We start from the raw sequence: 25,116 nt of genomic DNA on the forward strand, positions 1-25,116 counted from the left end.
AAGCATCATGGTGGTTGCTGTATCATGCTATTTGTTCAGCTGGGACTGGCGTCCTAATCAAGAATAAGGCGTGATGAATAACAGCACGAGAAAATGTTGACTTTTATTTTGAAACAGCTCTCGCTCTCGCTCACCGGATGTTGTAAAGTTAGCGCGCATCTACTGTTACTCAGGAAGTGTTTACTAGCTGGAAAAAAAACACGCTGGTGAATTTTATGTCATGTGTCATGACGGAGACTGAAATGGCGTAAATCAGTGTTGAGTGTTTGAGACACGGTGCAATGTGGAGACTACACCCTACAGATCCGGGGACAGGTACTGTAGTGAGCTTAGAAAGCCTTTTTTTTAAATAGCTTTAGAAAAATGTGGACTATGTTGCACTTCAAGACTTAAAGAAATAACACGTGCACTCATTGTGTATATTATTTACTCCAGGTCATTAAGATAAAATGACAAGATCACTTTCAGCTTTAATGCATGCTGTTAACATGGAAGTCAGTAGTTGATGTAGTTTAGTAGTAGTTTAGTACTTTAGTATGATATAATATATGAGATATTGTTATGCCTTCCAGGCCCAATCACTTTGCTTGATGGTAAGGAGCATGTAGTAGGTCGTAAGAACTGTGACATCCTTCTGCCCAATGACCAGTCGATCAGCCGTGTACATGCCCTCATCACTGTCACTGAGCAGGTGAAAAATCACACACTGTTTCATTCACACTGAGTCCTTCACCATTTATCATATGTATATGCCACAATATTTTACAATACTCAGTGTCCTAATCGTTGCTTTGCGTTTTGTTTCTTTTCATCTGGTGATCCAGTCATTTTTTTTTTCTACACTAGTGCTTTATTTAGTGCATTTTTCTACATTATTGCTTTATGTAGTGCATTTTTTTACACTAGTGCTTTACTTAGTGCATTTTTCTACACAATAGCTTTATTTAGTGCATTTTTCTACACTAGTGCATTATTTAGTGCATTTTTCTACACTAGAGCTTTATTTAGTGCATTTTTCTACACAATAGCATTATTTAGTGCATTTTTCTACACAATAGCATTATTTAGTGCATTTTTCTACACTAGAGCTTTATTTAGTGCATTTTTCTACACTAATGCTTTTAGTGCATTTTTCTACATGTGCTTTATTTAGAGCATTTTTCTACACTAGTGCTCTATTTAGAGCATTTTTCTACACTAGTGCATTATTTAGTGCATTTTTCTACACTAGTGCTTTATTTAGTGCATTTTTCTACACTAATGCTTTTAGTGCACTTTTCCTGCACTAGTGCATTATTTAGTGCATTTTTCTACACTAGTGTATTATTTAGTGCATTTTTCTACACTAGAGCTTTATTTAGTGCATTTTTCTACACTAATGCTTTTAGTGCACTTTTCCTGCACTAGTGCATTATTTAGTGCATTTTTCTACACTAGTGCTTTATGTAGTGCACTTTTCCTGCACTAGTGCTTTATTTAGTGCATTTTTCTACACTAGTGCTTTATTTAGTGCATTTTTCTACACTAATGCTTTTAGTGCACTTTTCCTGCACTAGTGCATTATTTAGTGCATTTTTCTACACTAGTGTATTATTTAGTGCATTTTTCTACACTAGAGCTTTATTTAGTGCATTTTTCTACACTAATGCTTTTAGTGCACTTTTCCTGCACTAGTGCATTATTTAGTGCATTTTTCTACACTAGTGCTTTATGTAGTGCACTTTTCCTGCACTAGTGCTTTATGTAGTGCATTTTTCTACACTAGAGCTTTATTTAGTGCATTTTTCTACACTAGAGCATTATTTAGTGCATTTTTCTACACTAGTGCTTTATTTAGTGCATTTTTCCTGCACTAGTGCTTTATTTACATTAATCTTCGGCCAAACAATATCTGTGGCCTTTTAAGGTAATTCAAGTTCCCTCAAGTCAGTTACAGACCATCAGAAGATCATGTTCAGTTTGGATTTAAAAGCTTGGTGTGCGCATTGTGGATTTAGTTTAGGGTGTTATTTATTTTGGAGGATGTATGATGTAAGGAATAAAAAACAATAAAGGCACGGCATGCAGTTATAGGGAATTAATCAACATGCTGCCTGCATTTAAGATGTGGAAAATCTTTAAGACAAGTGAGTTCCTGCTTACACAGCTATTAGAAGTCATTTCCGAACCAGCATCTCTGTTTTGATCTTAAAAAATACACCCGGCCCAAATGAAGAAAAAAAAACATAACTATTCGGTTTGTAAAAATATACCGTAAACATAACAGTATGTTTTTAAAATGTTACTTTTAATACCATTTAGCGTACTAATGAAAAAAGGCAGTTTTATCTTTATTTGTAAATGAATAGGCTGGGAATGTAAGCGCTTTTCTCTTGATGCATTAAAGCTCTACATTTTCATATGATAAATCTGAGTCATAATACTTGTGCTTAAATGTTCAGCAGATGGCGCAGCTTCTCTTCTAAATGAGTGATGTGTTCACGTTGTTGCAGGCTGTCACGCTGAAAGACTGCTCCAAGTACGGCACTTTTGTCAACGACAAGCGGCTAGAGACTGGATCCACCAAGGCTGTCTATGCAGGGGACAAACTGACATTTGGGGTTTTTCAGAGCAAGTTTAGGTGTGGATTTCTTACCTTGTTTTCAGGACTTGATTAATGAAATGATACAAGTTTTCTGTGCAGTTTGGGACAGGTGTAACACTACTTCAGATCAGAAATATTAGTAGCTAGTAAGCTAAGTTGAGACTGATGTGCTTCCAGCCAACTAAAAACAACTATAATCATAAATAGACCTGTATTGTTCATTATGGCTGATTTGTGTCAAATTCCTTTTATTTGTCGCAGGCTAGAACTGGATTCTGTGGTTGTTTGTTCATCGTGTGTCGATAATGAAGGGAAAGCAACTCTCTCCAAGGACGTCCAGGCTCTTGGGGGACGTCTGGTCAACTCCTGGTCTCAGGAGTGCACTCACCTAGTCATGCCTGCTGTTAAAGTCACCATAAAGGTCAGAAACACATTGACTGAAAAGGTTTTAACTCCTGCATCATTACTGTACATCTGTAATCTCGAGCACTTACTTGCTTATGTTCATTTGACTAGACAAGAAAACCTTTGCACCAAACAAAAAAAATTCCCTTACAAGTGTAAATAAATGCCCTGGCTCTTAGCAATCCCAAATGCATTGCTTAGTGATAGAGACAGTTAACCTGTGATAACTTTCACTGCAATTCATATTATCTTATATTATTATTATTAATTTATACATATATGAGGAGTTTCCATGTTTCTCCCTGTGCTTTAGGGTCTTTTTACACCTGGTCACTTCGTGTGTTTTCTCTGATCCGATAGCTATCTGATTTGTTAAAACTGTTCCATTTACATTAGGCCACATAAATGCGTCTCGGCGAATCGGATATCGATCCGATCTTTCTACTCCCGCCCAATATGCAAATATATTTTACCTCATTTCCGGGGTAATTGAAATGGAACACACTTTGGTGTATGCGGTTGCTACAAAAAACAGCATTTACTGTTTGCTGCGTTTTCGCTGGCAGCAGCAGTGCATTTTAAGACCCAATGAGACACCTGGGTGAAAGATCGGAGCCAGCGCTGGTGGGAAAACATGTTTGTTTCTGGCGCGATGCACGACTCGTGAGTCACTTGCGAGTGACGTACTTCCGTTTGGGAGGAGTATAGCGCTGACGTATGTGGCTTGAACAACCACATTCATTTACTGTCCAGTTTCATCTGAAACACGTCCCAGACCACCTCCTGAAGGGGTTTGAGCTATCGGGTTTATATCCATCTCGAAACCGTTTCGGAGGGCATTTAGACCTGGTCTTTTTACCATCGGATAGCTATCTGATCACAGAAAACACATGAAGTGACCAGGTGTAAAAAACCCCTTAGAGGTTTCCTCTAAAGGGCTTTTTATGAATGTACTGTATTTGTGAAATGTAAAGCGACCTTGAGCTATGGAAAGGCGCTATATAAATAAAACTTCTTCTTCTTCTTCTTTTTTACACCTGGTCACTTCATGTGTTCAAGACGCATTTATGTGGCCTAATGAAAATGGAACAGTTTTAACAAATCAGATAGCTATCGGATCAGAGATATCACACGAAGTGACCAGGTGTAAAAAGGCCCTAAGTAATTCGGTTCCTCCCCTAGTCCAAAGACATACGTTGTGGGCTGCCTCATGCCCCGAGTCCCATGGGATAGACTTCAGGCTGTACAAATGTAATAAACTATGTGCTAATGATGCATGCCTTTGCTTTGGTGTAGTCATATGTGGTGTGTACAGTATAATAAGTGAACCCTTTGCCGTGTGTGCAGACGATCTGCGCGCTGCTGTGCTGCCGACCGATAGTGAAACCCCAGTTCTTCACCGAGCTCTCCAGAGCTGTTCAGCAGAAGGAAAACCTTCCCAAAGCGGAGAGGTAGTGACTTGTCTCTCTCTTAAACACCTATGCTGCATGAGTGTGCTAGAACTAGGGTTGCAACTTAGAATTCTTTTGCTAATAAATCGATTTTTTGATTATTTAATCTATAGGTTAAAATCTATCAAGGAGATTGTATACTGTACGCTTTTTCGCCGGTTCCACAGACCTATCAGGTTGAAAATAACCTTATTTGCTCAGTTCAGGAGCAGGCAATTGAAAAATTGAGCCAAAATCGGATGATTTTTATTATAGTTTGTTTTGCTTACTAATTCCTGACGTGTGCACATGTTCAGCTTCAGGCCTGAGATAGATGAACCGAGCATCGCTAAAGAGAAAGTGGACCTGGGACCATGTCATGAGAGAAAGACTCTGTTTGCAGGCAAAACCTTTGTCTTTCTCAACACCAAACAGGCAAGATTTTTTTACTTTAACATATATGCACAGCTGTTTTAAAAAAAAAAAAAGGCCCAAAATGGTCTATTAAAAATTGAAGAAAAAAAAAAAGAATTCTCAGTGTCGATTCTGAGATCGAGACCACTTTTGCGATTTCATGTAAATAATCAAGTGCACATGAATAACTTGTAACTCATCACCTTCGTAACCTTCTAAATTCTTGTCCGCTTATGTTCGTCCTAATGGCTTTTGTGTTTTTTTGTGTTTTCCATTGTCCGTGAGTTGATGGGAAAGGTGCACAAAGTAGGGAGGAGAAACAATCGTGATTATCCGTCAAAATAATTGAGCTAAGTGATATCTGGGTGGGTGCGAACAGGTAGCCGAGCTGGCAGAGGGTCAGCAAGCAGAAGCTCTGATGGTGAAGCCAATGCACGTATGAGGACAGTATACTCCAGTATGATGCCAACCAGCAACATGGCAATAGGCAGGCTGCTTGCTTGGTAGTGGTCCAGCCCACTGGGTTCCTCCACCTGGGCTTTGAGCAGATCCTGGCACACGGCTTCCCTTCTTGGCAGATCTGGTGTAGTGCCTTATGCCAGGTCTGGTGGAAACTACTGTAACAAGGCTCAATTTCACGGATTTTGGCCATAGTGTAATACTTTCCAGGTGCAAATAGGAAGTTTGGATGCTGAAGCAGACACCATAAAACTCGGGTCATTTATCATTTACCTGTAACCGCACACCTTGTCGTATTTTCTATTTTTAGCTTATACATTCACTCCACACCATTTATACTTGCACTTCTGCACCGCTGCACATTTTTCAGTCGAGCAACCGCGACCAGTTCATCTGTATCTATCTGATAGGGGGGGAAGTCGTGGCCTAATGGGGGAAGTCGTGGCCTAATGGTTAGAGAGTCTGAATCGTAACCCGAAGGTTGTGGGTTCGAGTCTCGGGCCGGCCACGACTGAGATGCCCTTGAGCAAGGCACCGAACCCCCCCAACTGCTCCCTGGGAACCGCAGCATAAATGGCTGCCCACTGCTCCGGGTGTGTGTTCACGGTGTGTGTGTGTGTGTTTACTGCTGTGTGTGTGCACTTTGGATGGGTCAAGTGCAGAGAACGAATTCTGAGTATGGGTCACCGTACTTAGCCATATGTCGCGTCACTTTATATCGTGTAGATTGAAAACCTGTGCACGTCTTACACATGGAGAACATTTGAAGAACGTTCCGTTCCCAGCGTGAGTTTTTTACAGCCATGAATGTTTTGGGTTAACAGACAATGTTTATTCGACAGCGAAACATAATTGTTCTCTTTGTTTCATTCATTTCTTCTTCCTATTTCATGCGTCTGTGTATATTTCACCAGATGAAGCGCTTAAGCCAAGCTATTGGTTTTGGAGGTGGAAGAAGTCAGCTTTTGGAGGAGGGATCTCTTCCAGTGTCACTTCTAGAGTCCACAGGAATTTGTGTTGTCGATATGGCTACAGGATCTTCCCAAGCACCGATGACTCCTACTATCAAGAACTGGACAAATTCTGTCAGCTCGATTCTGCACAGGTAGCTTGGAGTGACTAGTCTGTATACGTTTTATGGTTATACAGCCTGGTATTTATGGTACAGAGGAAGATTTGTGAGGGAGAAAGATTTTTTTTAGCATAGCTTTGAGCGATGATGTCTTGAAGAGATAATAGTAGCAATAGGCTGCTTGCTTAATACTGTATAACCACATTCCAGATTTTCTTTCAAGGACTTTGGTCTCATTACCACAGTAATTATTGCTGCTACTGTCAAAGCAATTAGAAAGCATGTCATAATTCCTAAAAACCTCTCCTTTGTTACATGACAGCTGGTGCTTTTTGTTTTATGACAATATTATTCATATCAGCATCGTGTAGCTGTTTTAGTCAGTCTTAACGCTTTATGTCGGCGAGTATTATGTTGTTATTTTTGCCTGAGTAACACCGTAATTCTGCCTGATTCAGCACATCTATCCCCTCTCTTTCCCCTTTTCTCTTTCTGGCACAGAAATGGTTTACGTTTCATTGCTGAGTCAGAGATCGGATTAGCTGCCATTTACGTCAATATTCAGACATACTGCAATCCCTGCTGTTCTTTGGATTCACGTGGGTTCTCTCTTTCTCTCGCACACATTCACACGTACATTACTGTTGTTATTATTATTATTATTATTATTATTATTATTATTATTATTATTATTCATTTATTGAATACAGACATTATGGGACATTTAAAGCTTACCTAATTGTTTGGTCTTTTAGAATCCGTTAATATGAGGCCAGCAATCCCCGAATCGACACTTTCCCAGAGCGCAGCCGTGGACGAGACCGTGCTTCATGGAGCCTCAATAAACATCACTGCCTACGTGGTTAATACAGAGCCATCTCAGTGTATCGGCAGGTAGGACGTTTCACTTAACACCTTGCATCCACGAGGTCCGAACATTTCGGTTAGGGCTCATCAGTCTCGATAACAAGCGCGCTAATAGGAAACGATTCGTAATCTGAACCAAAATATTTTGACCACATATCACCTACTTCAGTTTATTTAGTAGGCTACATTAATTATAGAGCTGCTATATATTCGGTGCATGTAAAACAATGAGGATGCAGTGTTTTGTTTATTTTATTGTAATAGCAGTAAGAAAATCCCTTTAAAATATACAGGATACTGGATGGAAGTAAATGGGACTTTCATAAAAGTTCTATAATAACTAGAGCAGTGCAGTTATTACAGTATACAGTAATCACTCGTCACTTCGCGGTTCAGGTTTCGCGGCCTCAGTGCATCGCTGATTTTTCAAAAATATTCATCGAAAACTAAAAATAAAAACGGTTTCTCAGGATGCCAGACAAAGAGAGAAACTCTCTCAGAGGCTTTGTACATACCCACGGGCACTCAGACGAGGCACATGATTGGTTCCCGGTGCGTGATCTGAGCTGATTGGCTGCGCATCATCGCATCCTCTCCCAGCTTCTTCCCTTGTTGTATCTTGCCTCTCACGTTCACGCTGTCAACTGTGTCACGTGTATTGTGTTAAGCCTTTACAATGCCTCCTAAGCACCGTGCCCCTGCGAAAGATTCCTCTAGTGAGCCCAAGAGGAAGAGGAAGATGATGACCATCAGTGAAAAGGTCAAACTTAGGGCCAATCCTACTTCGCGGATTTTCACATATCGCGAGGGGTTCCGGTCCCCATTAACCGCGATAAACGAGGGATCACTGTAATACATTATTTGGTGTGCAGCTCTTTCAGGCAGTGGAGTAAAACTCCAATCTCTCTGGGTCTCTGGTCGAGTAAGCATTAGTCGTTTGTTTTCAGGCATTTGAGCTCACACTGACTGTACTGTATAATACATCTAAAGAGCAATTCTGAAGCAGTTTCACTACTTTTACTTTTGTAGGATGGACATATGCGAGGCCACAGCTGTGGGCGAGACCCCAGAAAAACGTCCGACTGTAAATCCGCTGGGTGCAACAACATTTAAGAAGCTGCCAAAGGCCACAGAGCTGCCAGCTGCCTGCTCTGAGCCCGTTTCATCCGGTGATGTAAAGGAAGGAAAGAAAGCCAAATCCGAAAGCCAGAAGAGTGCTGAATGTAATAAATACAGTGGCACATTTAAAAAATCCCCGCAGAAGCAAGCATCACTGACTTCCTACTTCAAGCCACCCATTAAAAAGAGGCAAGGCACTGATATCTCATGTAGACATGTAGAAATTGGTTTCTTTTTGAAATGTCATGTTTTTATTTATTTATTTACTTGCTTAATGTATTTGTGATGTCCTTCTGCAGGCAGCGCGAAGGCAGCACCGAATCCGAACTATCAGACGCCAAACTCTCTAGACGAGAGGATGAGGAAAGCAACTCTCATCTGGCTCCTTCTCTACAAAAATCCTCAGTTTCCAGATTAGATTCAAAACTAGCCCAAAACCAGCATGACACAACCCCACGCTATGGTTCCAGTGGCAGTCTCGGTTTGGGCTCTTTTCTCGCTACAGATTCCAAATCAGGTGGCTTGCAACAAAACGTGAGCCTGAATTTAGATCTGAATTACAGTTCCAAGAAGAGGAAAGAGCCAGAACAGGAGCCTGTAGCACTTGTCGATTTAGACGTTTCTCTGGAGGAACTCGAGTCCATCATGTCTGAGGACATGGACGCGCCTGAGCCAGCGGCTAAAAAGAAGCAGCTTTTGGATCAAGGAGGAAGATGCACAGCTACTGCAGAGGAGGATTGTAGTGACCCGTTCAGCAAGCAGAGCAAAGCAGAGAAACAGCAACGCATAGGCAGTACAAGCCTGAACTCTGAACAGGACACGCGAGGTCTAGCGAGAACGGCACAGGTCACGTCTAGTAAGACGAAGGGGTCGGAACAGGAACGGCAAGGTTCAACAAGTGGAAATGACAGACGTAAAACCGCAGACGTTAAAGAAGAGGAAGTTTCTTTTCTTTTGGTGAGGGGAGCCTTATATTTACCAATACTACTATTTTTATTTGGCTTCGGCTAAACGATGTCGATTTTTTTTCTAACTGTATTTTAGAACTGGTTAGAAAAGTTAATGTAAGGAAGGATGACAACGCCTACCACTTAACCGTAGCATTTACAAAGAGCGACCAGGCTTTTCAGATGATTCAGATTTAACCAATGGTCAGACAATCCACACAGGAAAATCCTGCAGATAGCAGAAAAGCAAATTCACCGAAGGGGAAAGGGCAGGGGATTTCTAGTGAATCAGGAGGGGGTTAAAAAAAAGTTTTTTTTTAAAAATTGTGCTTTCTCTAGAGGGTAAAAAATAAAAACGGAACGGAGGAGACACTCATTGTTAAATATCAGTCACCTGAGACTTAGATTAGGTGACAGATTTAGGATCATTTTTTTGTGGTACAGTTCTTCTATTTTTCTCTTTCTCTGCATTATTGTTGTGAAGATTTTGTATGGATTTGTATTTTCACTGTATATCATTTCATTTACAGGAAACCAAGGTCCCGAATGGCTTCGACAAACACAGTGAAGTGTCTGCAGTGAAGGAAGAACCCACGGTAGAGTTTTTTTTTACACACAGAAAACAGTGTTTTATTTACAAAACCAGAGAAAAAGGTCATTAGGATGGTATTTAATAAATAAAGTATCATTGGCATCTTTAATGATGATAAAAATCTAAAATCATGCATTCATGCTGTATTGGGTTTGTAGGCCTCAAGCTCAGGCTCTGCTCCTGAGAAAGATCCTGAACTTCCTAGTAAGCTTTTGCAAGTCCAGTTTATGTCCCTGACCGTGAGGGCCCCCAGCAGGACGAGGGCCGAGCCACTACAGAGCCGTGATACGAACAGAAAGAATTTCAAACGTTTCCGTAAGGTCAGTCACAGAACAACAGGTAGAGTTACGCTGATTAATATGCACTCGTGTATATTTAAGACTCATTCTATTATAATGTTGGTGTTAGGTCCCTGTTCCTGGACTTCAGGGCTTACCTAAAATCATTGGAGGCTCTGATCTGGTTGCTCATAACCGCAGCAAAAACTCAGAACTTGAGGAGTGGCTGAAGGATGCAGCTGAGGTAAGAGAGAAAGCAGGAACATGGATGGATGGATGGATGGATGGATGGATGGATGGAAGGATGGAAGGAATTAATTCGAAACCACTTGTGTAAATAGTCGGGTTAAAGAAAACCGTCGAAATTCACCTCACTTTTTTTTTTTCAGCAAGAGAAACAGCAAGAACGTGATGAGACTCTAGGTGATGACCTGTTCAGGTATGACCGGGCTTGATATCATTGTCACTCTGATCTTTGGAAACGAGGAGCCGCCATGTTAAGAGTTAAAGCGTTTTCCTCCTAACTAAAGAATCCTTAAACAGCCACAGGTATTCAGTACGTATAAGATTCAAACACGGTGCTTAGCCACGCTCTCACGGTCACGGTGACATCCAGGATTTTATTTCTGATGGAAGCATTATACAAAATACACATCTATAGAGAGTCATGCATACCAGCCTGAGCGTATTTACGTAACACGTTTACCTCCCTCGCTGCCCTCTGACCCTGACAAATCAAGGTGGATTTACCCAATGGCACTAAGCTGTCATGGCATGCAGAGATCCAAAGCCTGCTTTTGTGACAGCAAAGCCAGGCTCAGACAGTAAGGAGCTACAGTGCATGAAACAACAAGTCAGTGCAAACTGTCTATTTAGTTCTTGGCTGTTCTGTTTAACCCTCATGCACACGAGCTTTTTGTAGAACACATTTTTTTATCCATTTAAAAACGAGTGCTTTTATGTAAGGAATAAAACACTCGGCGGCCTGCTGTTATAGGAAAATGATCTTTAACAGGTCACGGTGGTGTGATGCAGCCTGAAATAAAATGGACCGACGGCGTTATTGTTACCACGGCAACAGAAATGTATCGGTCTTTAGAATTTTTAATGCATTAATGTATTACACAGTATTACACTTTTAACATCAGCTTTCCACCAGCCGGACCCCCCACCCCCCGCACCCATTCACCCCGTACCTCCCCTTTAAGGTCAACGAACACAGCTTGTCCTGTTGCGTGCGAAACCATTTTTAACTCATTTACTATTAGGCTGAGTTCATGCAGTGTCTTTTGTCGCTATAGAAACGATACCATAAGGAGCACATTCATATAAACCTGTGATTTCAAGTCAAGCTGATGTTAGTAATAAATTGTAAAATATACATAAGAAACGGCTAAAAGGAAGCAGAATTAAAATAAAAATAATGCGATTAGGTGTAATAGAAACGAAGCAGAACGTGTAATAAAACCAAAGCCAGTGAAAGTTTAAAGAGAAATACGACAATATGTCTACGCTAAACGGTACGATAATAATAAATAGTTTGCTTTTCTTTTCTTTTCTTTTTCTTTTTTGCAAATTCATATGGATATCTGTTGTAAAAACGCATAGCGGGAGAGACAGAGAGAGCTAAACAAGCTAAGGGAAGGAAAAGTGTTTGTTAAAGGATGATGGCTGTTGCCTAGAGACAGAATGCAGCTGAAGTGCAAGTCTTGCGTAAAAGCGGTGCCATTTCTTCTGCACACACACACACACACACACACACACAGCTTGCCTTCAGCCACCTATAACTGTTTGAACTCTGAATCATGATGTTTAGCCAATTGAGCATAGAGAAGGGACATCACATGAGCTAAGCAAAAGTACAGTCAACATGGCTTCTCTTTCTCTCATACTGCTGCTCTTCCTCTGTGTTTAAAAGCCCAGATGTGTTTATTATTATGTTTTGTCACTGCTGTTTTTTTTTATTTACTAAAATGTTTTATTAATGTCACCAAAAAGTTGAAATATTTACTGATTTCTCACCGAGCTCAGTTTTAGACGTTAAACGTTTCCTTTTCTTTTTATCGTAGATACAATCCAAGGACTACTAAAAGAAGATGAAGATTGTTCATTGTTCATTGTTTTACTGACCTGAATGTTCAAACCGGGCCCGAGTTTTAGTGTTTTGTTGGTTTACAATTGTAATGTTTCGAGCAATCGGTCAAGTCGGTCAATTTTACACGCTCACTTTTTAAACCATTATGAAAGACATCTCTGAAAATGTGTCACAGTTTTTTTTTTTCATTTGGTTATCTTTCATAAGCCTTCATGTTTCACTTGCAGACAGCTTTCACTAATATCAATAAAAAAAAGCACCTTTTTAAAAATCATATGTACAGTACTATTCATAAAAGTAACCAGTTTTTCAGATATTTCCTTGAGCACTACAAAAACAGCGAACTTTTTTTTTTTTTTTTTTTATAACTGTCCAATACCTGCCCACTTGGATGAATGTTATTTGTATTGTGGATTATATAACAGATGTCCGCGTTAAAACTCTGACATGAAGACTTCATGAAACACAGTATTCGGTAAAAAAAATACAACATAACAAATCACCAAGCCGCCAGCTTTTTTTTCAACCTCCATGTTTTCAAATGATCAAGTTGAATCTTTATAATTAATCATTTCTTTTTATTTAAGCAAAGCCTAAAAAGATGTAACAAACTAGTTTGAAAAGATTTAATCATCTCTAATAAAATGATGTTTACAAAACATGTATCAAAACTTATTTTTTATTGTACAAGCATTCACTTTAAGCATTCACAGATATTCAGTTCATAATCCAGAAAAGTATGGAACACATTTTATTTCCTTATTTTTATTTTGGCAACTCAACCGTATCTACGTATTCTTCAGGCTACAATGCGACATACCTTACGGACGTGCATAGGAAAATTTATGTGATGATGACTTCCAGACAAACAGACTCAAATTAAATAGTTGGGATCAGATGGTATTCTTTGTTTGACTGGAATAAAAACCTGTAGTCTCACTAACCCTTTGGCCATGGGAGCACAGCCTGACTGAGAAAGATCAGAACGATCAAATGGAATTTGTTTAAATTCTAAATATTTTATATTATAATATATTTTTTCTGGCTGATGGGTTTGGATCAGTTCACAAGTTGAGAGTCTTTTCCAGTGGTTAAGGCTTCACATTTATGACTATTTTATACAAGCACTAAAAACCCATAGGTTTCAATTGGTCGCTCAGTCTAAAGCAGGGGTCGGCAACCCGTGGCTCTTTCATCCCTCTGCTGCGGCTCCCTCTAGATTTGGAAAATAAATATTTAAATTTATTTTAGTTTAGTTTTTTTTTTAAAATGTAATTCTAAGATCATGATGCTCTTGATTAAAATAAACCGTGTTTAATTTTCTTTGTCGCTCAGAATATGCGTCATAACTGCCGACAGAAGCGGACGCATTTTTGGTTTGCTGCAGCCGGCAAGTTAAAATCTTGATGTCATGAATATGAAGAGGACCTGATGTGACACTTTATTTGAAAGTAAGCTTCAACCCAGCGTCTTTTTTGTTAGTTCAAACTGTTCAAAATATTTTTGTTTGTCTGCAGAAATAAAATTTTGTTTACTCTGTAGCAGTTCATTGATTTTCATAAATGCAACACACTACAGTTATTTCTATACTGTCCATAAAGGTAAAAAACAACATGCAGTGTTCTCTTTCTTTTAGATGTCAGAAGGGTTTTATGGCTCCCTGTGTCCAAATGGCTCTTTTGAGTGTTTAAGGTTGCCGACCCCTGGTCTAAAGGATCATGATGTATTAAGAGTTTATTACCGAAGCAGTCCAAATACTTGTAAGGACAGATTTTACACATGTGGAATCCGGTAGTTAATACCCAATCAACTTGAGTTATGCATGAAATGTACACAGGGCCATATTTAATCCACCTCCTGCCTACTAATTCTGACTTCTGACCTGTGTTGTAAAAAAATCTTAGTAGAAATAATTAAAATATTATTCCTTACAATACTATAACCAAAGTAAAGTATTAGGCCTTGCAAAATATTACAATTGCTGTCATAAAACATATGTAGGTGATGTTGTAGGCCAAAGATGTTTATTGTAACCAGATTCGGGGCTGTCAGGCCTAGTCAGTCTGAGCACATTTGTAATAACAACTGCAAACTTGTTATGTAGAAGGGAAAAGACCATTGTTCCCAGACCTTAGCTCATAAATTGTTATGGAAAATGAAGAAGACCATGGTTCTCAGACCTTGGTCCATAGCAATAACATGTTATGTAGAATGAAATAAACAGGGGTCCACAGACCTAGGCCCTGAGAACTAAAGGGAGGAAAATCCATAAATGGGCATGTGGTGCTCATAAACTTGTTGTGCAGACTGAAGAAGGCCCAGGTGTTTAGTCTGAGGTCATGAAAAATAAGGGGAGGAAAATCCATAAATGGGCATATGGGTGAAAGGTAATGGGAAATAAGGGGAAATTGAGTCAGTGTATTTAGAAAACATAGGAGGTAATGCCGGCAAATAAGGTGATATGGCACCTGGGCTCCTAGGAGCGCCAGGGTATATATTGAGAAGATATCTGAGGTTTTTTTTGGGTTCTTCGGGGGCGAAGGTGTGTGTGTGTGTGTGTGTGCGCGCAGGCGAGTGCCCGTGTCCGCGGGTCAAGGTGGGTGTTTTTATTTTAGCAAGGACGTCGTGAGAGTTCTTGTTTTTCTTGATTGATTTTGCATGACATGCAATTTTTTGGGGGTTTTCATTTGTTACTTTTAATTTGGCAACGTTGTTACTTTTAATTTGGCAATTTCTCTTATAATTTGTTGGCTGATTGACCACAATAAAGAAGTCATTCTCATCCAGGTCTGAGGAGTTTTCTCAGTATTTTTGTAGTAATTATAGAGTTAACAGTTAAGTTTAACTAAAACAATCTTTAGTAACCAAAAAGTCTAAGTGTGGAGATCACCCTGCGATGTGTCGACTTGGAGACCGGCTCTGACTTCCGACACCTGCTCCCATAGAAAATTTGAACAATCCTGACCATAACGTCCTCACCTTTTTCTTTTTTTTTTTTAATATGTACCTGTTTGTGATATTTCTGAATGAACTTAATTAGTTCTCTTTCCCCAAAAGATAAACAAATGAGTATTTTAAACCACAGGAACACTAACAAGGATAAAGCAGGTACAAGCGACAAGTGCATGAACTAAAAATCGTTTGCGTTTCATTGCATTAATGGGATGTTTATCTGCGAAGAGTGTCTTTAAAGCTAAGCTTGTCTACTAACAAGTAAACAAATCAGTATGTGCGACATCATGACAAACTGCAACATATGCCTGAGTGAGCTAAAAAATGATCAAATTTGGCACATTTTTCACACACATGATAATAAATACCTGTGTTACCCTTTCAGGGTATTTATTATTTATCTACATATATATATATTCTCCTATAGCCTACAGTCAAATGCATGTTTCTTACTTTAAAAATGTTAAGAAAGCTGTATAGTTAAAAATATATGTACTCACTCATTAAAATGTAAAAATAATTTGCCACCTGCTTTATACAAAATTATTCCATATACTTCATACAAACCCCCCTCCTCCTTTGCTATCACCCTCATCAGCAATCAGTTTACCTTTTATCTTCATCTGCTTCGGTCTCTTGAGCAGGCAGCTTGCAACGGCCAAAGCGCCTCCTTTCAGGAAACGGACAAAATTGTCCCCGACAAGGGGACCCATGGCAAAAAGGCCTGGCTCAGCACTGCATTCAAATGTGTATGGGTTTATGTCCACTGGGTTGTGCTTGCACGAGATGGGCCTGCTGGGGTCTAACCCCAGGTATCGTCCATGATCCTTTAAGAATGACAGACTAGGATGGGTTCCGATTAGAACCAGCACCATTGAGACTTTGAAGGCTCTCAGGACACCATTCTTTCCCCTCAATATGCAGTGCATGTCAGGCTGAAAAGAATGCACGCAGTGCTCAGGGAAGCTGGTGTAGTCTGGGTACAATTGTGTGGAAGCGTTATGAACTACAGGGTTCGCACCATGGTTTGCAAGGGGACATGTCAAGTAGGTCTGAGAACACATCATGTGATAGACCCTGTGATACTCAGGGTATAACGTTTTTGGTAGTTGTTTAAATATTAGCCCGGGATCATCAGTTTGTTTACGGAACGCATGCAGCACTGGAATGCTGTTGTTGTAGGCACACAGCACAGCATCGGCTGCAGAAAGCCCTGCTCCTACCACCAGTACTGGGTCAGAAGCGGGGCCCAAATTCTCATGGTGGTTGACAGCTATGCCAAGGTCACGCACGCTGTGGAACACGAAAGGAAAATCTTCCCCTTCCACACCTAACCGAGCCGGCAAATCAGACGCCCCAGTTGCTAAGACAACATTCTCAGCTAACAGGCTGAAAGGAATATCGTTGTCACCCTGCAGCTTCTGGTAACCTCTGACCTCCCATAGTCCCTGTGAAAACTCCTGAGGAATCCTGTTGTCTCCAATTTCCTCCATGTCCCTTTTCTTCTTCTTCTCCTCCTCATCTATTTTACCTCTTCCATTCTCTGTTCCGTTTTGGAAACCCTTACAAAACCCACTGTTGCTGCTTTCTGTCCCGTTCTGACTGCAGTGGTTTTCTATTCTGCTCTTCGGACTATTTTTGGTGTCAGTTTCAACCCCATGTTCTTTTCCGAGGTTAATGTCTCGATCATGACGGTAGAGTTTTTGAATGGAGGTGACATAAGTGTTGTCTACAAAGTTCTTCTGGAGGCCCATGATCTTTACATAATTTTTATAGTAGGAGGAGAGCTCGTCTGGAGTGGCCCGGTCATTGGTCACGTTCCTACAGGAAAGACCAAAGACTGCATCAAGAATCACAACAGCTGGTACTAGTATACATTACAGTGATGATGTCTCCATGAGTGAAAATATTCACATAGTAGTGATGTAATGATTAATTCATGAAGCTGTTATTGATAAATTAGGGACATAATCATCAAATTACTTTTCTAAATGCTACAAGAAGTGGCATGACATCCTGTATGATCCAAATGTAATATCACATCATGGTTTCACACAAGTTTTCTGAAGACTCTTCAAGCAGTACACAGTTATTTATTTTTTATTTTTTAAATGTTTGATTTAAGGTAGGCGGGCATGGTGGCTTAGTGGTTAGCATGTTCGCCTCACACCTCCAGGGTTGGGGGTTCGATTCCCGCCTCCGCCTTGTGTGTGTGAAGTTTGCATGTTCTCCCCGTGCCTCGGGGGTTTCCTCCGGATCCAAAGACATGCATGTTGGTTGATTGGCATCTCTTGAAAATTGTCCGTAGTGTGTGTGTGTGTGTGTGAGTGAATGAGAGTATGTGTGTGTGCCCTGCGATGGGTTGGCACTCCGTCCAGGGTGTATCCTGCCTTGATGCCCGATGACGCCTGAGATAGGCACAGGCTCCCCGTGACCTGAGGTAGTTTGGATAAGTGGTAGAAAATGAATGAATGAATGAATGAATGATTTAAGGTATTTAATTAGTACCTCCTTTTTTCAGGGATAATATCCCTGTAGTTCACCCCTGGCAGCTCCATCCAAATGCCCAGACTAATGGTGAGAATAGATCCTTCCATTGCCTAGGAGACAAAGAAAGACAACAAAATCAAAAAGGGAAAAAGGCTCTACAGCTTGCTATGTGCTTTTATTATCAGATATTACAGACTATGCTGGACTATCAACATGGGACATGGTTTTCCGATGTTTGCCGAGACGTCGCTTATAAATCGCTCCAAAACCCAGGCATTCTGTATTGGCCCTGTATTTGGAATACCAATTATGTTTTGATCATTTTTGCTGCAGATCAGCATTCATAGTTAACTGGTACTTCTCTTACTGGTACTGATAATTCAGCATTCTAATTCTCTAATTCAATTTAATTCAATATGTCACTCATTTAAACACACTCCATCAACAGAATGAGCATAGCACAAAAGAATGAGCTTCACCACTGTTCAGATGGGTAAACCTACACCATGTTGACCATTCATATGTACAGTCCTTGATCATGGTCATAGTCAACATTGAAAGCTAGAAATATTTCATTTTGTTCCTTTCCGTTTTGTTAAAGAGTCGGAATGGATCGGTTTAATTACTTGAAAATGGACATCTAAGACATTTTTTAGACAATGTTTATTGCTAAACTGAACATGCACTGTACTGTGGTGCCACTTTATTTAAAATTGATAAATTAATGAAACGTATATTTATTTCATTTTTTTTTTTTTTGTAGTTTGTTACAACTAATAGGACATATATTGACAGTCCTAACTTCAGTTTGGCTAGCATTCCTGTCCGTTTTACCAATTATTAAGACTATTATTATTAACATAAAACTGAAACAGATAATAATAATAATAACAATAATAACAATAATAATAATTATTATTGTTGTTGTTGTTGTTGTTATTATTCATTCATTTTCTACCGCTTATCCGAACTATCTCGGGTCACGGGGCGTCATCTTAGGCGTCATCGGGCATCAAGGCAGGATACACCCTGGACGGAGTGGCAACCCATCGCAGGGCACACACACACACACACTCTCATTCTCTCACACACTACGGACAATTTTCCAGAGATGCCAATCAACCTACTATGCATGTCTTTGGACCGGGGGAGGAAACCGGAGTACCCAGAGGAAACCCCCGAGGCACGGGGAGAACATGCAAACTCCACACACACAAGGCGGAGGTGGGAATCGAACCTCCAACCCTGGAGGTGTGAGGCGAACGTGCTAACCACTAAGCCACCGTGCCCCCCTCTTTTTATTTATTTATTTATTTATTTATTTATTTATTTATTCATTCAATCAATCAAAAAATAGCGACAGACAATTTCAGACTTGTTACCAGCTTCCAACATGTACATGACACATTATGTGTGTCTAGCCATCCTTTTCCTGAGCACTACAGTAGTACCATTCTTAAACCATGTTTGTGTGTGTACCTTTTTTAAAAATTTGTAAAATGTAAAATTCGGGCAATGGTATTTTGATTTTGGATTTTTTAAAAATCACTTGATGAGGCAGTAAGGGAGCTAATTTTGGCTTGGTCAACTAGAAAAATTCACTCACATGCCAGGCTCCCCCTGGTGCGCCCCTGCCTAGTACCAGATGGGGGATGTGGTGCTGCTTCTCCAGCTTCCACTGCAGTACTGAAGGAATCTCGTAGCCCAAGTCAGCATTTGGGTGAAGTAGTGTATCGAAGAGTAGAGCCACTGGGTTGCCTGAACGACCCTCTAAACCCTCACAAAGGTATTCTAGATCCTACACACATAGTTATGTATACAAAGAAAGGAAAAATTCACATTGTTACAAGCAATCTTTTAATTAGTAACACTTTCAGATAGAATGACAAAATCATAAAAGGACGATAATTGTGCTTCGCATCTTATCTTATGTTTGTTTTGTGTTGATGTTAGCTACAACATTATCTGACATACCTGCTCTATAATAGGTAAATGCTTAGCCTTCTGTAGTTTGTGGTAAAGAATAGGATTTGGATGCTCAGCTGCTGGATCTAGGTAAGGGGTGTAGCCACTCAGTAGATATGATAAACAGATACCTGATGGGCCGTTACCTGAGGGGAAGAAACGTTATGCTAGCTTTTTAAATTCCAAAATTGCAGAGTCTAATATAAGCTGTTTTTTTTAATAACATGTTCTTTACTTACCAATGATGATCACAGGCAAAGTTTGAGGGCAGTCTCTGGGTAGAGAGCATTCATCCAGAAAAGGCATTTCTACAGCCCGAGCTGGCACTGTGTAGAGAGAATAAGTGAAAATAATGACAAGAACAAAGTTCTTAGTTCAGCTCTAAATTACAACTGCTTCCAATTAAAGTTAGCAAGAATGCTGGAAGTAGGGGTGGTGAGTCTGAGGATTACTAAATTTACTAAAATAATAAGAAGGTTATTCATATATTGCATTTTATTCATAAAATGACTGAAAACAGCATGTGCATAACATCATAGCACATGCCACACATCATGGTGCTTAAAATTCCAGTATCCTCAATGCAGTGGTGTAGTCTACGTGATACGCAGGTATACGCCGTATACCCACTAGGAAATGCCAAGGATTTCCGTATACCCACTTAAAAAGCGTGAGGATACGTAACAATATCGTTTTGTGACAGAACTTTCATTCATAAATTCACCCCGCACTGTGTTGCGAACACAGACTGTGGTTGTGATTGCGAATCACTAACGTTTTTGGACCATTGGGGCTTCCGTGACCTGTGACCTGATCTTGACGTCACCTACCGAGGAGGAAAATCAGTTGCTTGGCGGTGTTTTGTGGCGCAAATTTGAAATTAACTAAGTAATGTAAAAGAAGATATGAAACGAAAGCAGACCCAAACTAAACTCTGAGTGTTTTCGGAAGCCTGCGCCTAAAGCTACAGCAGCTTCGGGTGACATTTCACCCACAGCCCGAGTACAAATGTATTTGGAAAGCTTTGTAAACTACCAGTTCATTCAGTTCATAATATTCTGCAATGAAAGAGTGTTGGTGATAAAACTGAACAAATGTTTATTGTTCACTCTTAAATGTACATTGAAAATTGACAGCTGATAAAACCTGAGCTCCAGATCCCATATTCATATAACATTTAAGGCTAAATGTAGCTCTTAAAAGGTAAACTCTCACTCACTCACTACCGCTTACCCGACTCTTAAAGGTATAAAGTTCACCCAAAAATGAAAGTTGCGTTATTTCATCACCCTCAATTTGTTCCAAAACTGTATGAGTTTCTTTCTTCTGTTTAACACAAAAGATGATATTTTGAAAAATGTTGGTAATCAGACAGTTGGCAGCACCCACTGACTTTCATAGTCTATATTTTTTCCTACTGTGAAAGTCAATGGGTGCTGCCAACTGTCTGATTACATTTAGCCTTAAATGTTATATGAAAATGGGACCTGGAGCACAGGATTTATCAGCTGACTGTCTTTTGTTGCTTATAATAAATTGGAATGTTGATAACACATAAGCAGTCTTTAATAATGCTCTAAATTACATGTAGATGCATATTTTATGCATTAGTGAGTGTGGTGGTGCCTATGGTGTGTCGCTCTAGGATGGGTGCGTATGAGGCTGGGAGGGGAAAAAAAAATCACAGTATACTCACTACAAAAAACTAGACTACACCACTGCCTCAATGTAAAATACAAATCCACTTCCCTGGCTATTATGTGTAATATGTACTTAGGCACCAGAACACTTCATGCTATAGAACTTTGTGGAAGCACCAGACATCGCTTGTGAATTGGAGGGTGAAGCCAAAGAAGGTGAGTGATAAGGATTCTACACCTTGTCTCTGGCATCCTAATTCCTGACCTAAATCTATAGAGTTACACTGGTGTCAAAACCACGTATAAACTGAGGAAAAGTCACCGTCATAGAGTCCTCTCCACTGGCCCGAGATCATTACATCCCTCAACAACCACCAGAACCTTCTACTGTTCTGTCACAATCAGGAACCACACAACAAGGTCCTGCTCAATGCCCAGGTGGTGGAATTAGCAGGCGGGTATTCTACCCGCTGCCCCAGTAACCAGCTTTGGCCACACCCTTTGTCACCCTATCCAAGATGGAACCACAGGATGACCAGACAGCTGGCAGATCAGATAGATGGATGGCAGTTTTCCTTTATTAGTAATAATAATAATAATAATAATAATAATAATAATAATAATAATAATAATAATAATAAACTTTATTTTATATAGCGCCTTTAAAAGTAGCTTCTCAAAGCGCTTGACATAAAAGATGAAATTAAAAGATGCACCGTGTGCTTAAGTCATGGTACTTAAGACCTACTGTATGTCTTAGCAGTTTAATAAAAGGTTACATTACTAGTATGTTAGGTTTTCCTGACCACACCTATCACAGTTATGACATTTTGACTGACATTTTGTCATGTATACGGCTGTCTTTTCTTGGCTTTATACAATGAATATAAAGCATCGTAGAATAATAAGCATGAGCAGTGATTTCTGTTACCTTTTTTTAACATAAAAACCTGCAAAAGAAAGACACAGTATGAAATAACATTTAGACCTATCAGTAAAACACACACAATGTCTTACTGGAACAAAGTACAAAGTAATACAAAGTGCAAATTTGTTTGACAATTTGTTATTGTAAACTATAATACATATTAGTGGGACTGACTTCACAGCAATGTTTACTGAGTTTTAGAGCTTAGGATGAAAATAATATAATATAAACATATTTTACAATCAAATAATCAGAATTACCTTTAATTGAGACACTTATGTAATTTTAACAGACCTAACCAGGCCTTCAGTGGCTGTGAACTGTGAAAACTCTAAAAAAGTACTGAGGTCTATTGTGTCTTTAGGAGAGCAAAATGACGCTGTTTTTTTTACACCTCCCTCAAATGAGATACCATTTACCTGAATTATCGTGTTCAAAGAGTCCAATACAAAGAACATTTCTAGTACGAAGCACATGTCAGTAATACTTAGATGCTGTATCTTTTTGTATACTTAATTTGGTTAGTGTTTTAACCGAAGCCCTCATCTGTCATCAACACTGAGAGTTCTTTCCTTCTCTGAGAGTTATATTTGGACAGAATTTCAAGATATCCTTTGCCATGGTTGCATGTAATCCTTGCCTAATTATGGTACTTGATTGTTGTTTTTTTTGGCAGTATTTTGAAGATTCCATTATTGTAATGTTATGTGAGGTTTTTTTAATATAAATTGAAAACTGATGTAAAAACAGTTACTGGCGTGTCCAGATAGGCTTCTTGGTTAAATACTACATCACAAGTAAAGCACTGGATTTTGCCATTCAATGACACAGTTAATCATACACAGTTTTAACAGAACTTGACAACCCTTTTCTCTAAGCTTGCTCACTATCTCACTTTGGGTGCAATAAACTCCCCGTGATCACACCTCTGGTCATACTCTAATCTCACCTGCCTGTGTTTATGTTCTTGCTGCTTTAAAGTGTGCTTGTCATGGAATTCTAGGTATAATTGTCTTGTCACATGCATGTATGTTTGTGTGTGTGTGTGGGGTGTGTGTGTGTGTGTGTGTGTGTGTGTGTGTGTGTGTGTGTGTGTGTGTGTGTGTGTGTGTTATGGTTTAGTATGGGAGTGTGAGAGCATTGACAAGTTTGGGAACTGGTATTTCCAGCCCACTGCCCCATTTTCCCAGTCTCCTGACCACATTCTCTATGTTGTCTCACATAGTCAGATTAGCACTGTGTTTTTAAGATTCACAATGGGCTAGCAATAACAACATGCCTTCTCACAGTGTGCTTCAACCTGTTTATAGAAATACTGTAAATTGCATTAGATTTAGTAAATTGTAGTAGATACAAATCCTAAACAAAAAACAATACAAATACTAAAATATTATTTTTCACCAAACCTGCTTTTTTAGATATATATTCTATATGTTTGCCTATTCATTCAACAAGCCTAGTTCTTCAGATTCCTGCTATAAGTTTTCACACAAAATCCTTGAAAAAATTTAATGTTGTAATACCCATGTGAATAATTCAAAATTTAATATTAAAGGTAACAAATTGTGAACATTTTTATGAAAAAAAATATGAACTGCATCAATAGCAATATCATTAAGCCTTGAAGACTATATAAAGTTTTAATGGTTTGCTGGATGCTTTAAGTTAAAAAAATGACTGCAGACCTAAATCTGGATATGTTTTTTTTTAAATCACATTCTTGTTGAACTGTCCCTCTTCTAAGACTTTTCAGTGGTAGCACACTGAATTATTATTATTATATATATATATATATATATATATATATATATATATATATATATATATATATATATATATATATATATATATATATATATATAAAACTTCATGCGCAATACACTTCACGCAGATCAGGATGTGAGCTGCGACCAGGAGCCCCAGAGAATAAATGCTGCCCTATATAAAAGAACCGAGCAGCAGCCCATAGCTCTGTATCGTGCCGAGTTGTCAACCACCTTCCATTCAATCTAGGACACGTCCGCGGTTACGTGAATTTTCCCACCATGGAACGTGTGCAGTCTTTCACGATGATCATTTCTTGCTTACCTTTAAGCGAATAAAGGCTTCCGATGCTCTTGTGCTGGAAGAGTCGCGAGTACGAAAGGCAGCGCGTAAACAGTGCGCGACGCCGGTGGGAGGATACGAACAGTGCGCAAGAGCACCATTAATCACGCGAATGCACTCGATCTCTGGGTTTTAAGCCTGGTTTGTCACGAGATGCAAAGCAGTTTGGGTGAAAGATGACCGGTTCGAGTATCTGACTCTCTCTCTCTCTCTCTCTCTCTCTCTCTCTCTCTCTCTCTCTCTCTCTCTCTCTCTCTCTCTCTCTCTCTCTCTCTCTCTCTCTCTCACACACACACACACACACACACACACACACACACACACACACACACACACACACACACACACCACACACACACACACGCACGCACACACTCAGCATCACACGCACCGATGAACGAGCACAGAGAGCGTACGAAAGCTCCTACAGTACAGTATGTGCACGGTTACCTAGGCAGCGTTCCAAACCGACAACTAGTGTACTAAACTGCGTGGCAAAAAAAAAGCTGTTGAAAGGCATCATTTCTTTCAGACTAGTTTAGCACTTAGTGCAGTAGGGCCCCGGTTTGGAACGCGGCCGCAAACTTAGAACTTTTACAGTTCAGCTAATTGTGAGCAGGTATATGCGTAATGAGCTTTCCTGCAATTATTTATTTTACTACGCATTTGTATATGATTAGTGATGGAATAGTATTATGCCTAGAACACATAGGAAAATCTACAGTGCTTTATTACCATCTAGCGTGATTAATTATTAACTACAGCAGAACTAT

General features: G+C 39.6%; 2 protein-coding genes across 4 annotated transcripts; one reads left to right on the top strand and one right to left on the bottom strand.

Annotated features, from left to right (window-relative positions):
* Nucleotides 1–134: 134 nt before the first annotated feature.
* On the top strand, nucleotides 135–12,923 carry nbn (nibrin). 3 transcript variants are annotated; one of them, XR_007140154.1, is made up of 17 exons: nucleotides 135–315; nucleotides 573–691; nucleotides 2,493–2,620; nucleotides 2,846–3,005; nucleotides 4,337–4,440; nucleotides 4,737–4,854; nucleotides 6,207–6,397; nucleotides 6,866–6,963; nucleotides 7,120–7,258; nucleotides 8,261–8,539; nucleotides 8,650–9,307; nucleotides 9,828–9,893; nucleotides 10,048–10,209; nucleotides 10,298–10,411; nucleotides 10,557–10,723; nucleotides 10,908–11,020; nucleotides 12,237–12,923. XR_007140154.1 is itself a non-coding variant. In XM_027153388.2 (16 exons), the coding sequence occupies exons 1-16, from the start codon at nucleotides 282–284 to the stop codon at nucleotides 12,265–12,267; spliced, it is 2,451 nt and encodes an 816-aa protein (XP_027009189.2). In that variant the 5' UTR covers nucleotides 135–281; the 3' UTR covers nucleotides 12,268–12,923. The 3 variants fall into 3 exon arrangements, 1 of the variants encoding a protein (XP_027009189.2); XR_007140155.1 differs by having other exon boundaries at nucleotides 10,557–10,716; XM_027153388.2 differs by lacking the exon at nucleotides 10,908–11,020 and having other exon boundaries at nucleotides 10,557–10,606.
* Nucleotides 12,924–15,079: 2,156 nt separating this feature from the next.
* osgin2 (oxidative stress induced growth inhibitor family member 2) lies at nucleotides 15,080–24,577 on the bottom strand. The gene is made up of 6 exons (XM_047811332.1): nucleotides 24,326–24,577; nucleotides 19,909–19,995; nucleotides 19,679–19,815; nucleotides 19,311–19,502; nucleotides 17,723–17,814; nucleotides 15,080–17,035 (listed from the first exon to the last, which is right to left on the bottom strand). The coding sequence occupies exons 2-6, from the start codon at nucleotides 19,973–19,975 to the stop codon at nucleotides 15,772–15,774; spliced, it is 1,752 nt and encodes a 583-aa protein (XP_047667288.1). The 5' UTR covers nucleotides 19,976–19,995; nucleotides 24,326–24,577; the 3' UTR covers nucleotides 15,080–15,771.
* Nucleotides 24,578–25,116: the final 539 nt, after the last annotated feature.

This window comes from Tachysurus fulvidraco, chromosome 3 (assembly GCF_022655615.1).
Source record: "Tachysurus fulvidraco isolate hzauxx_2018 chromosome 3, HZAU_PFXX_2.0, whole genome shotgun sequence".
Classification (NCBI taxonomy): Eukaryota; Metazoa; Chordata; class Actinopteri; order Siluriformes; family Bagridae; genus Tachysurus; species Tachysurus fulvidraco.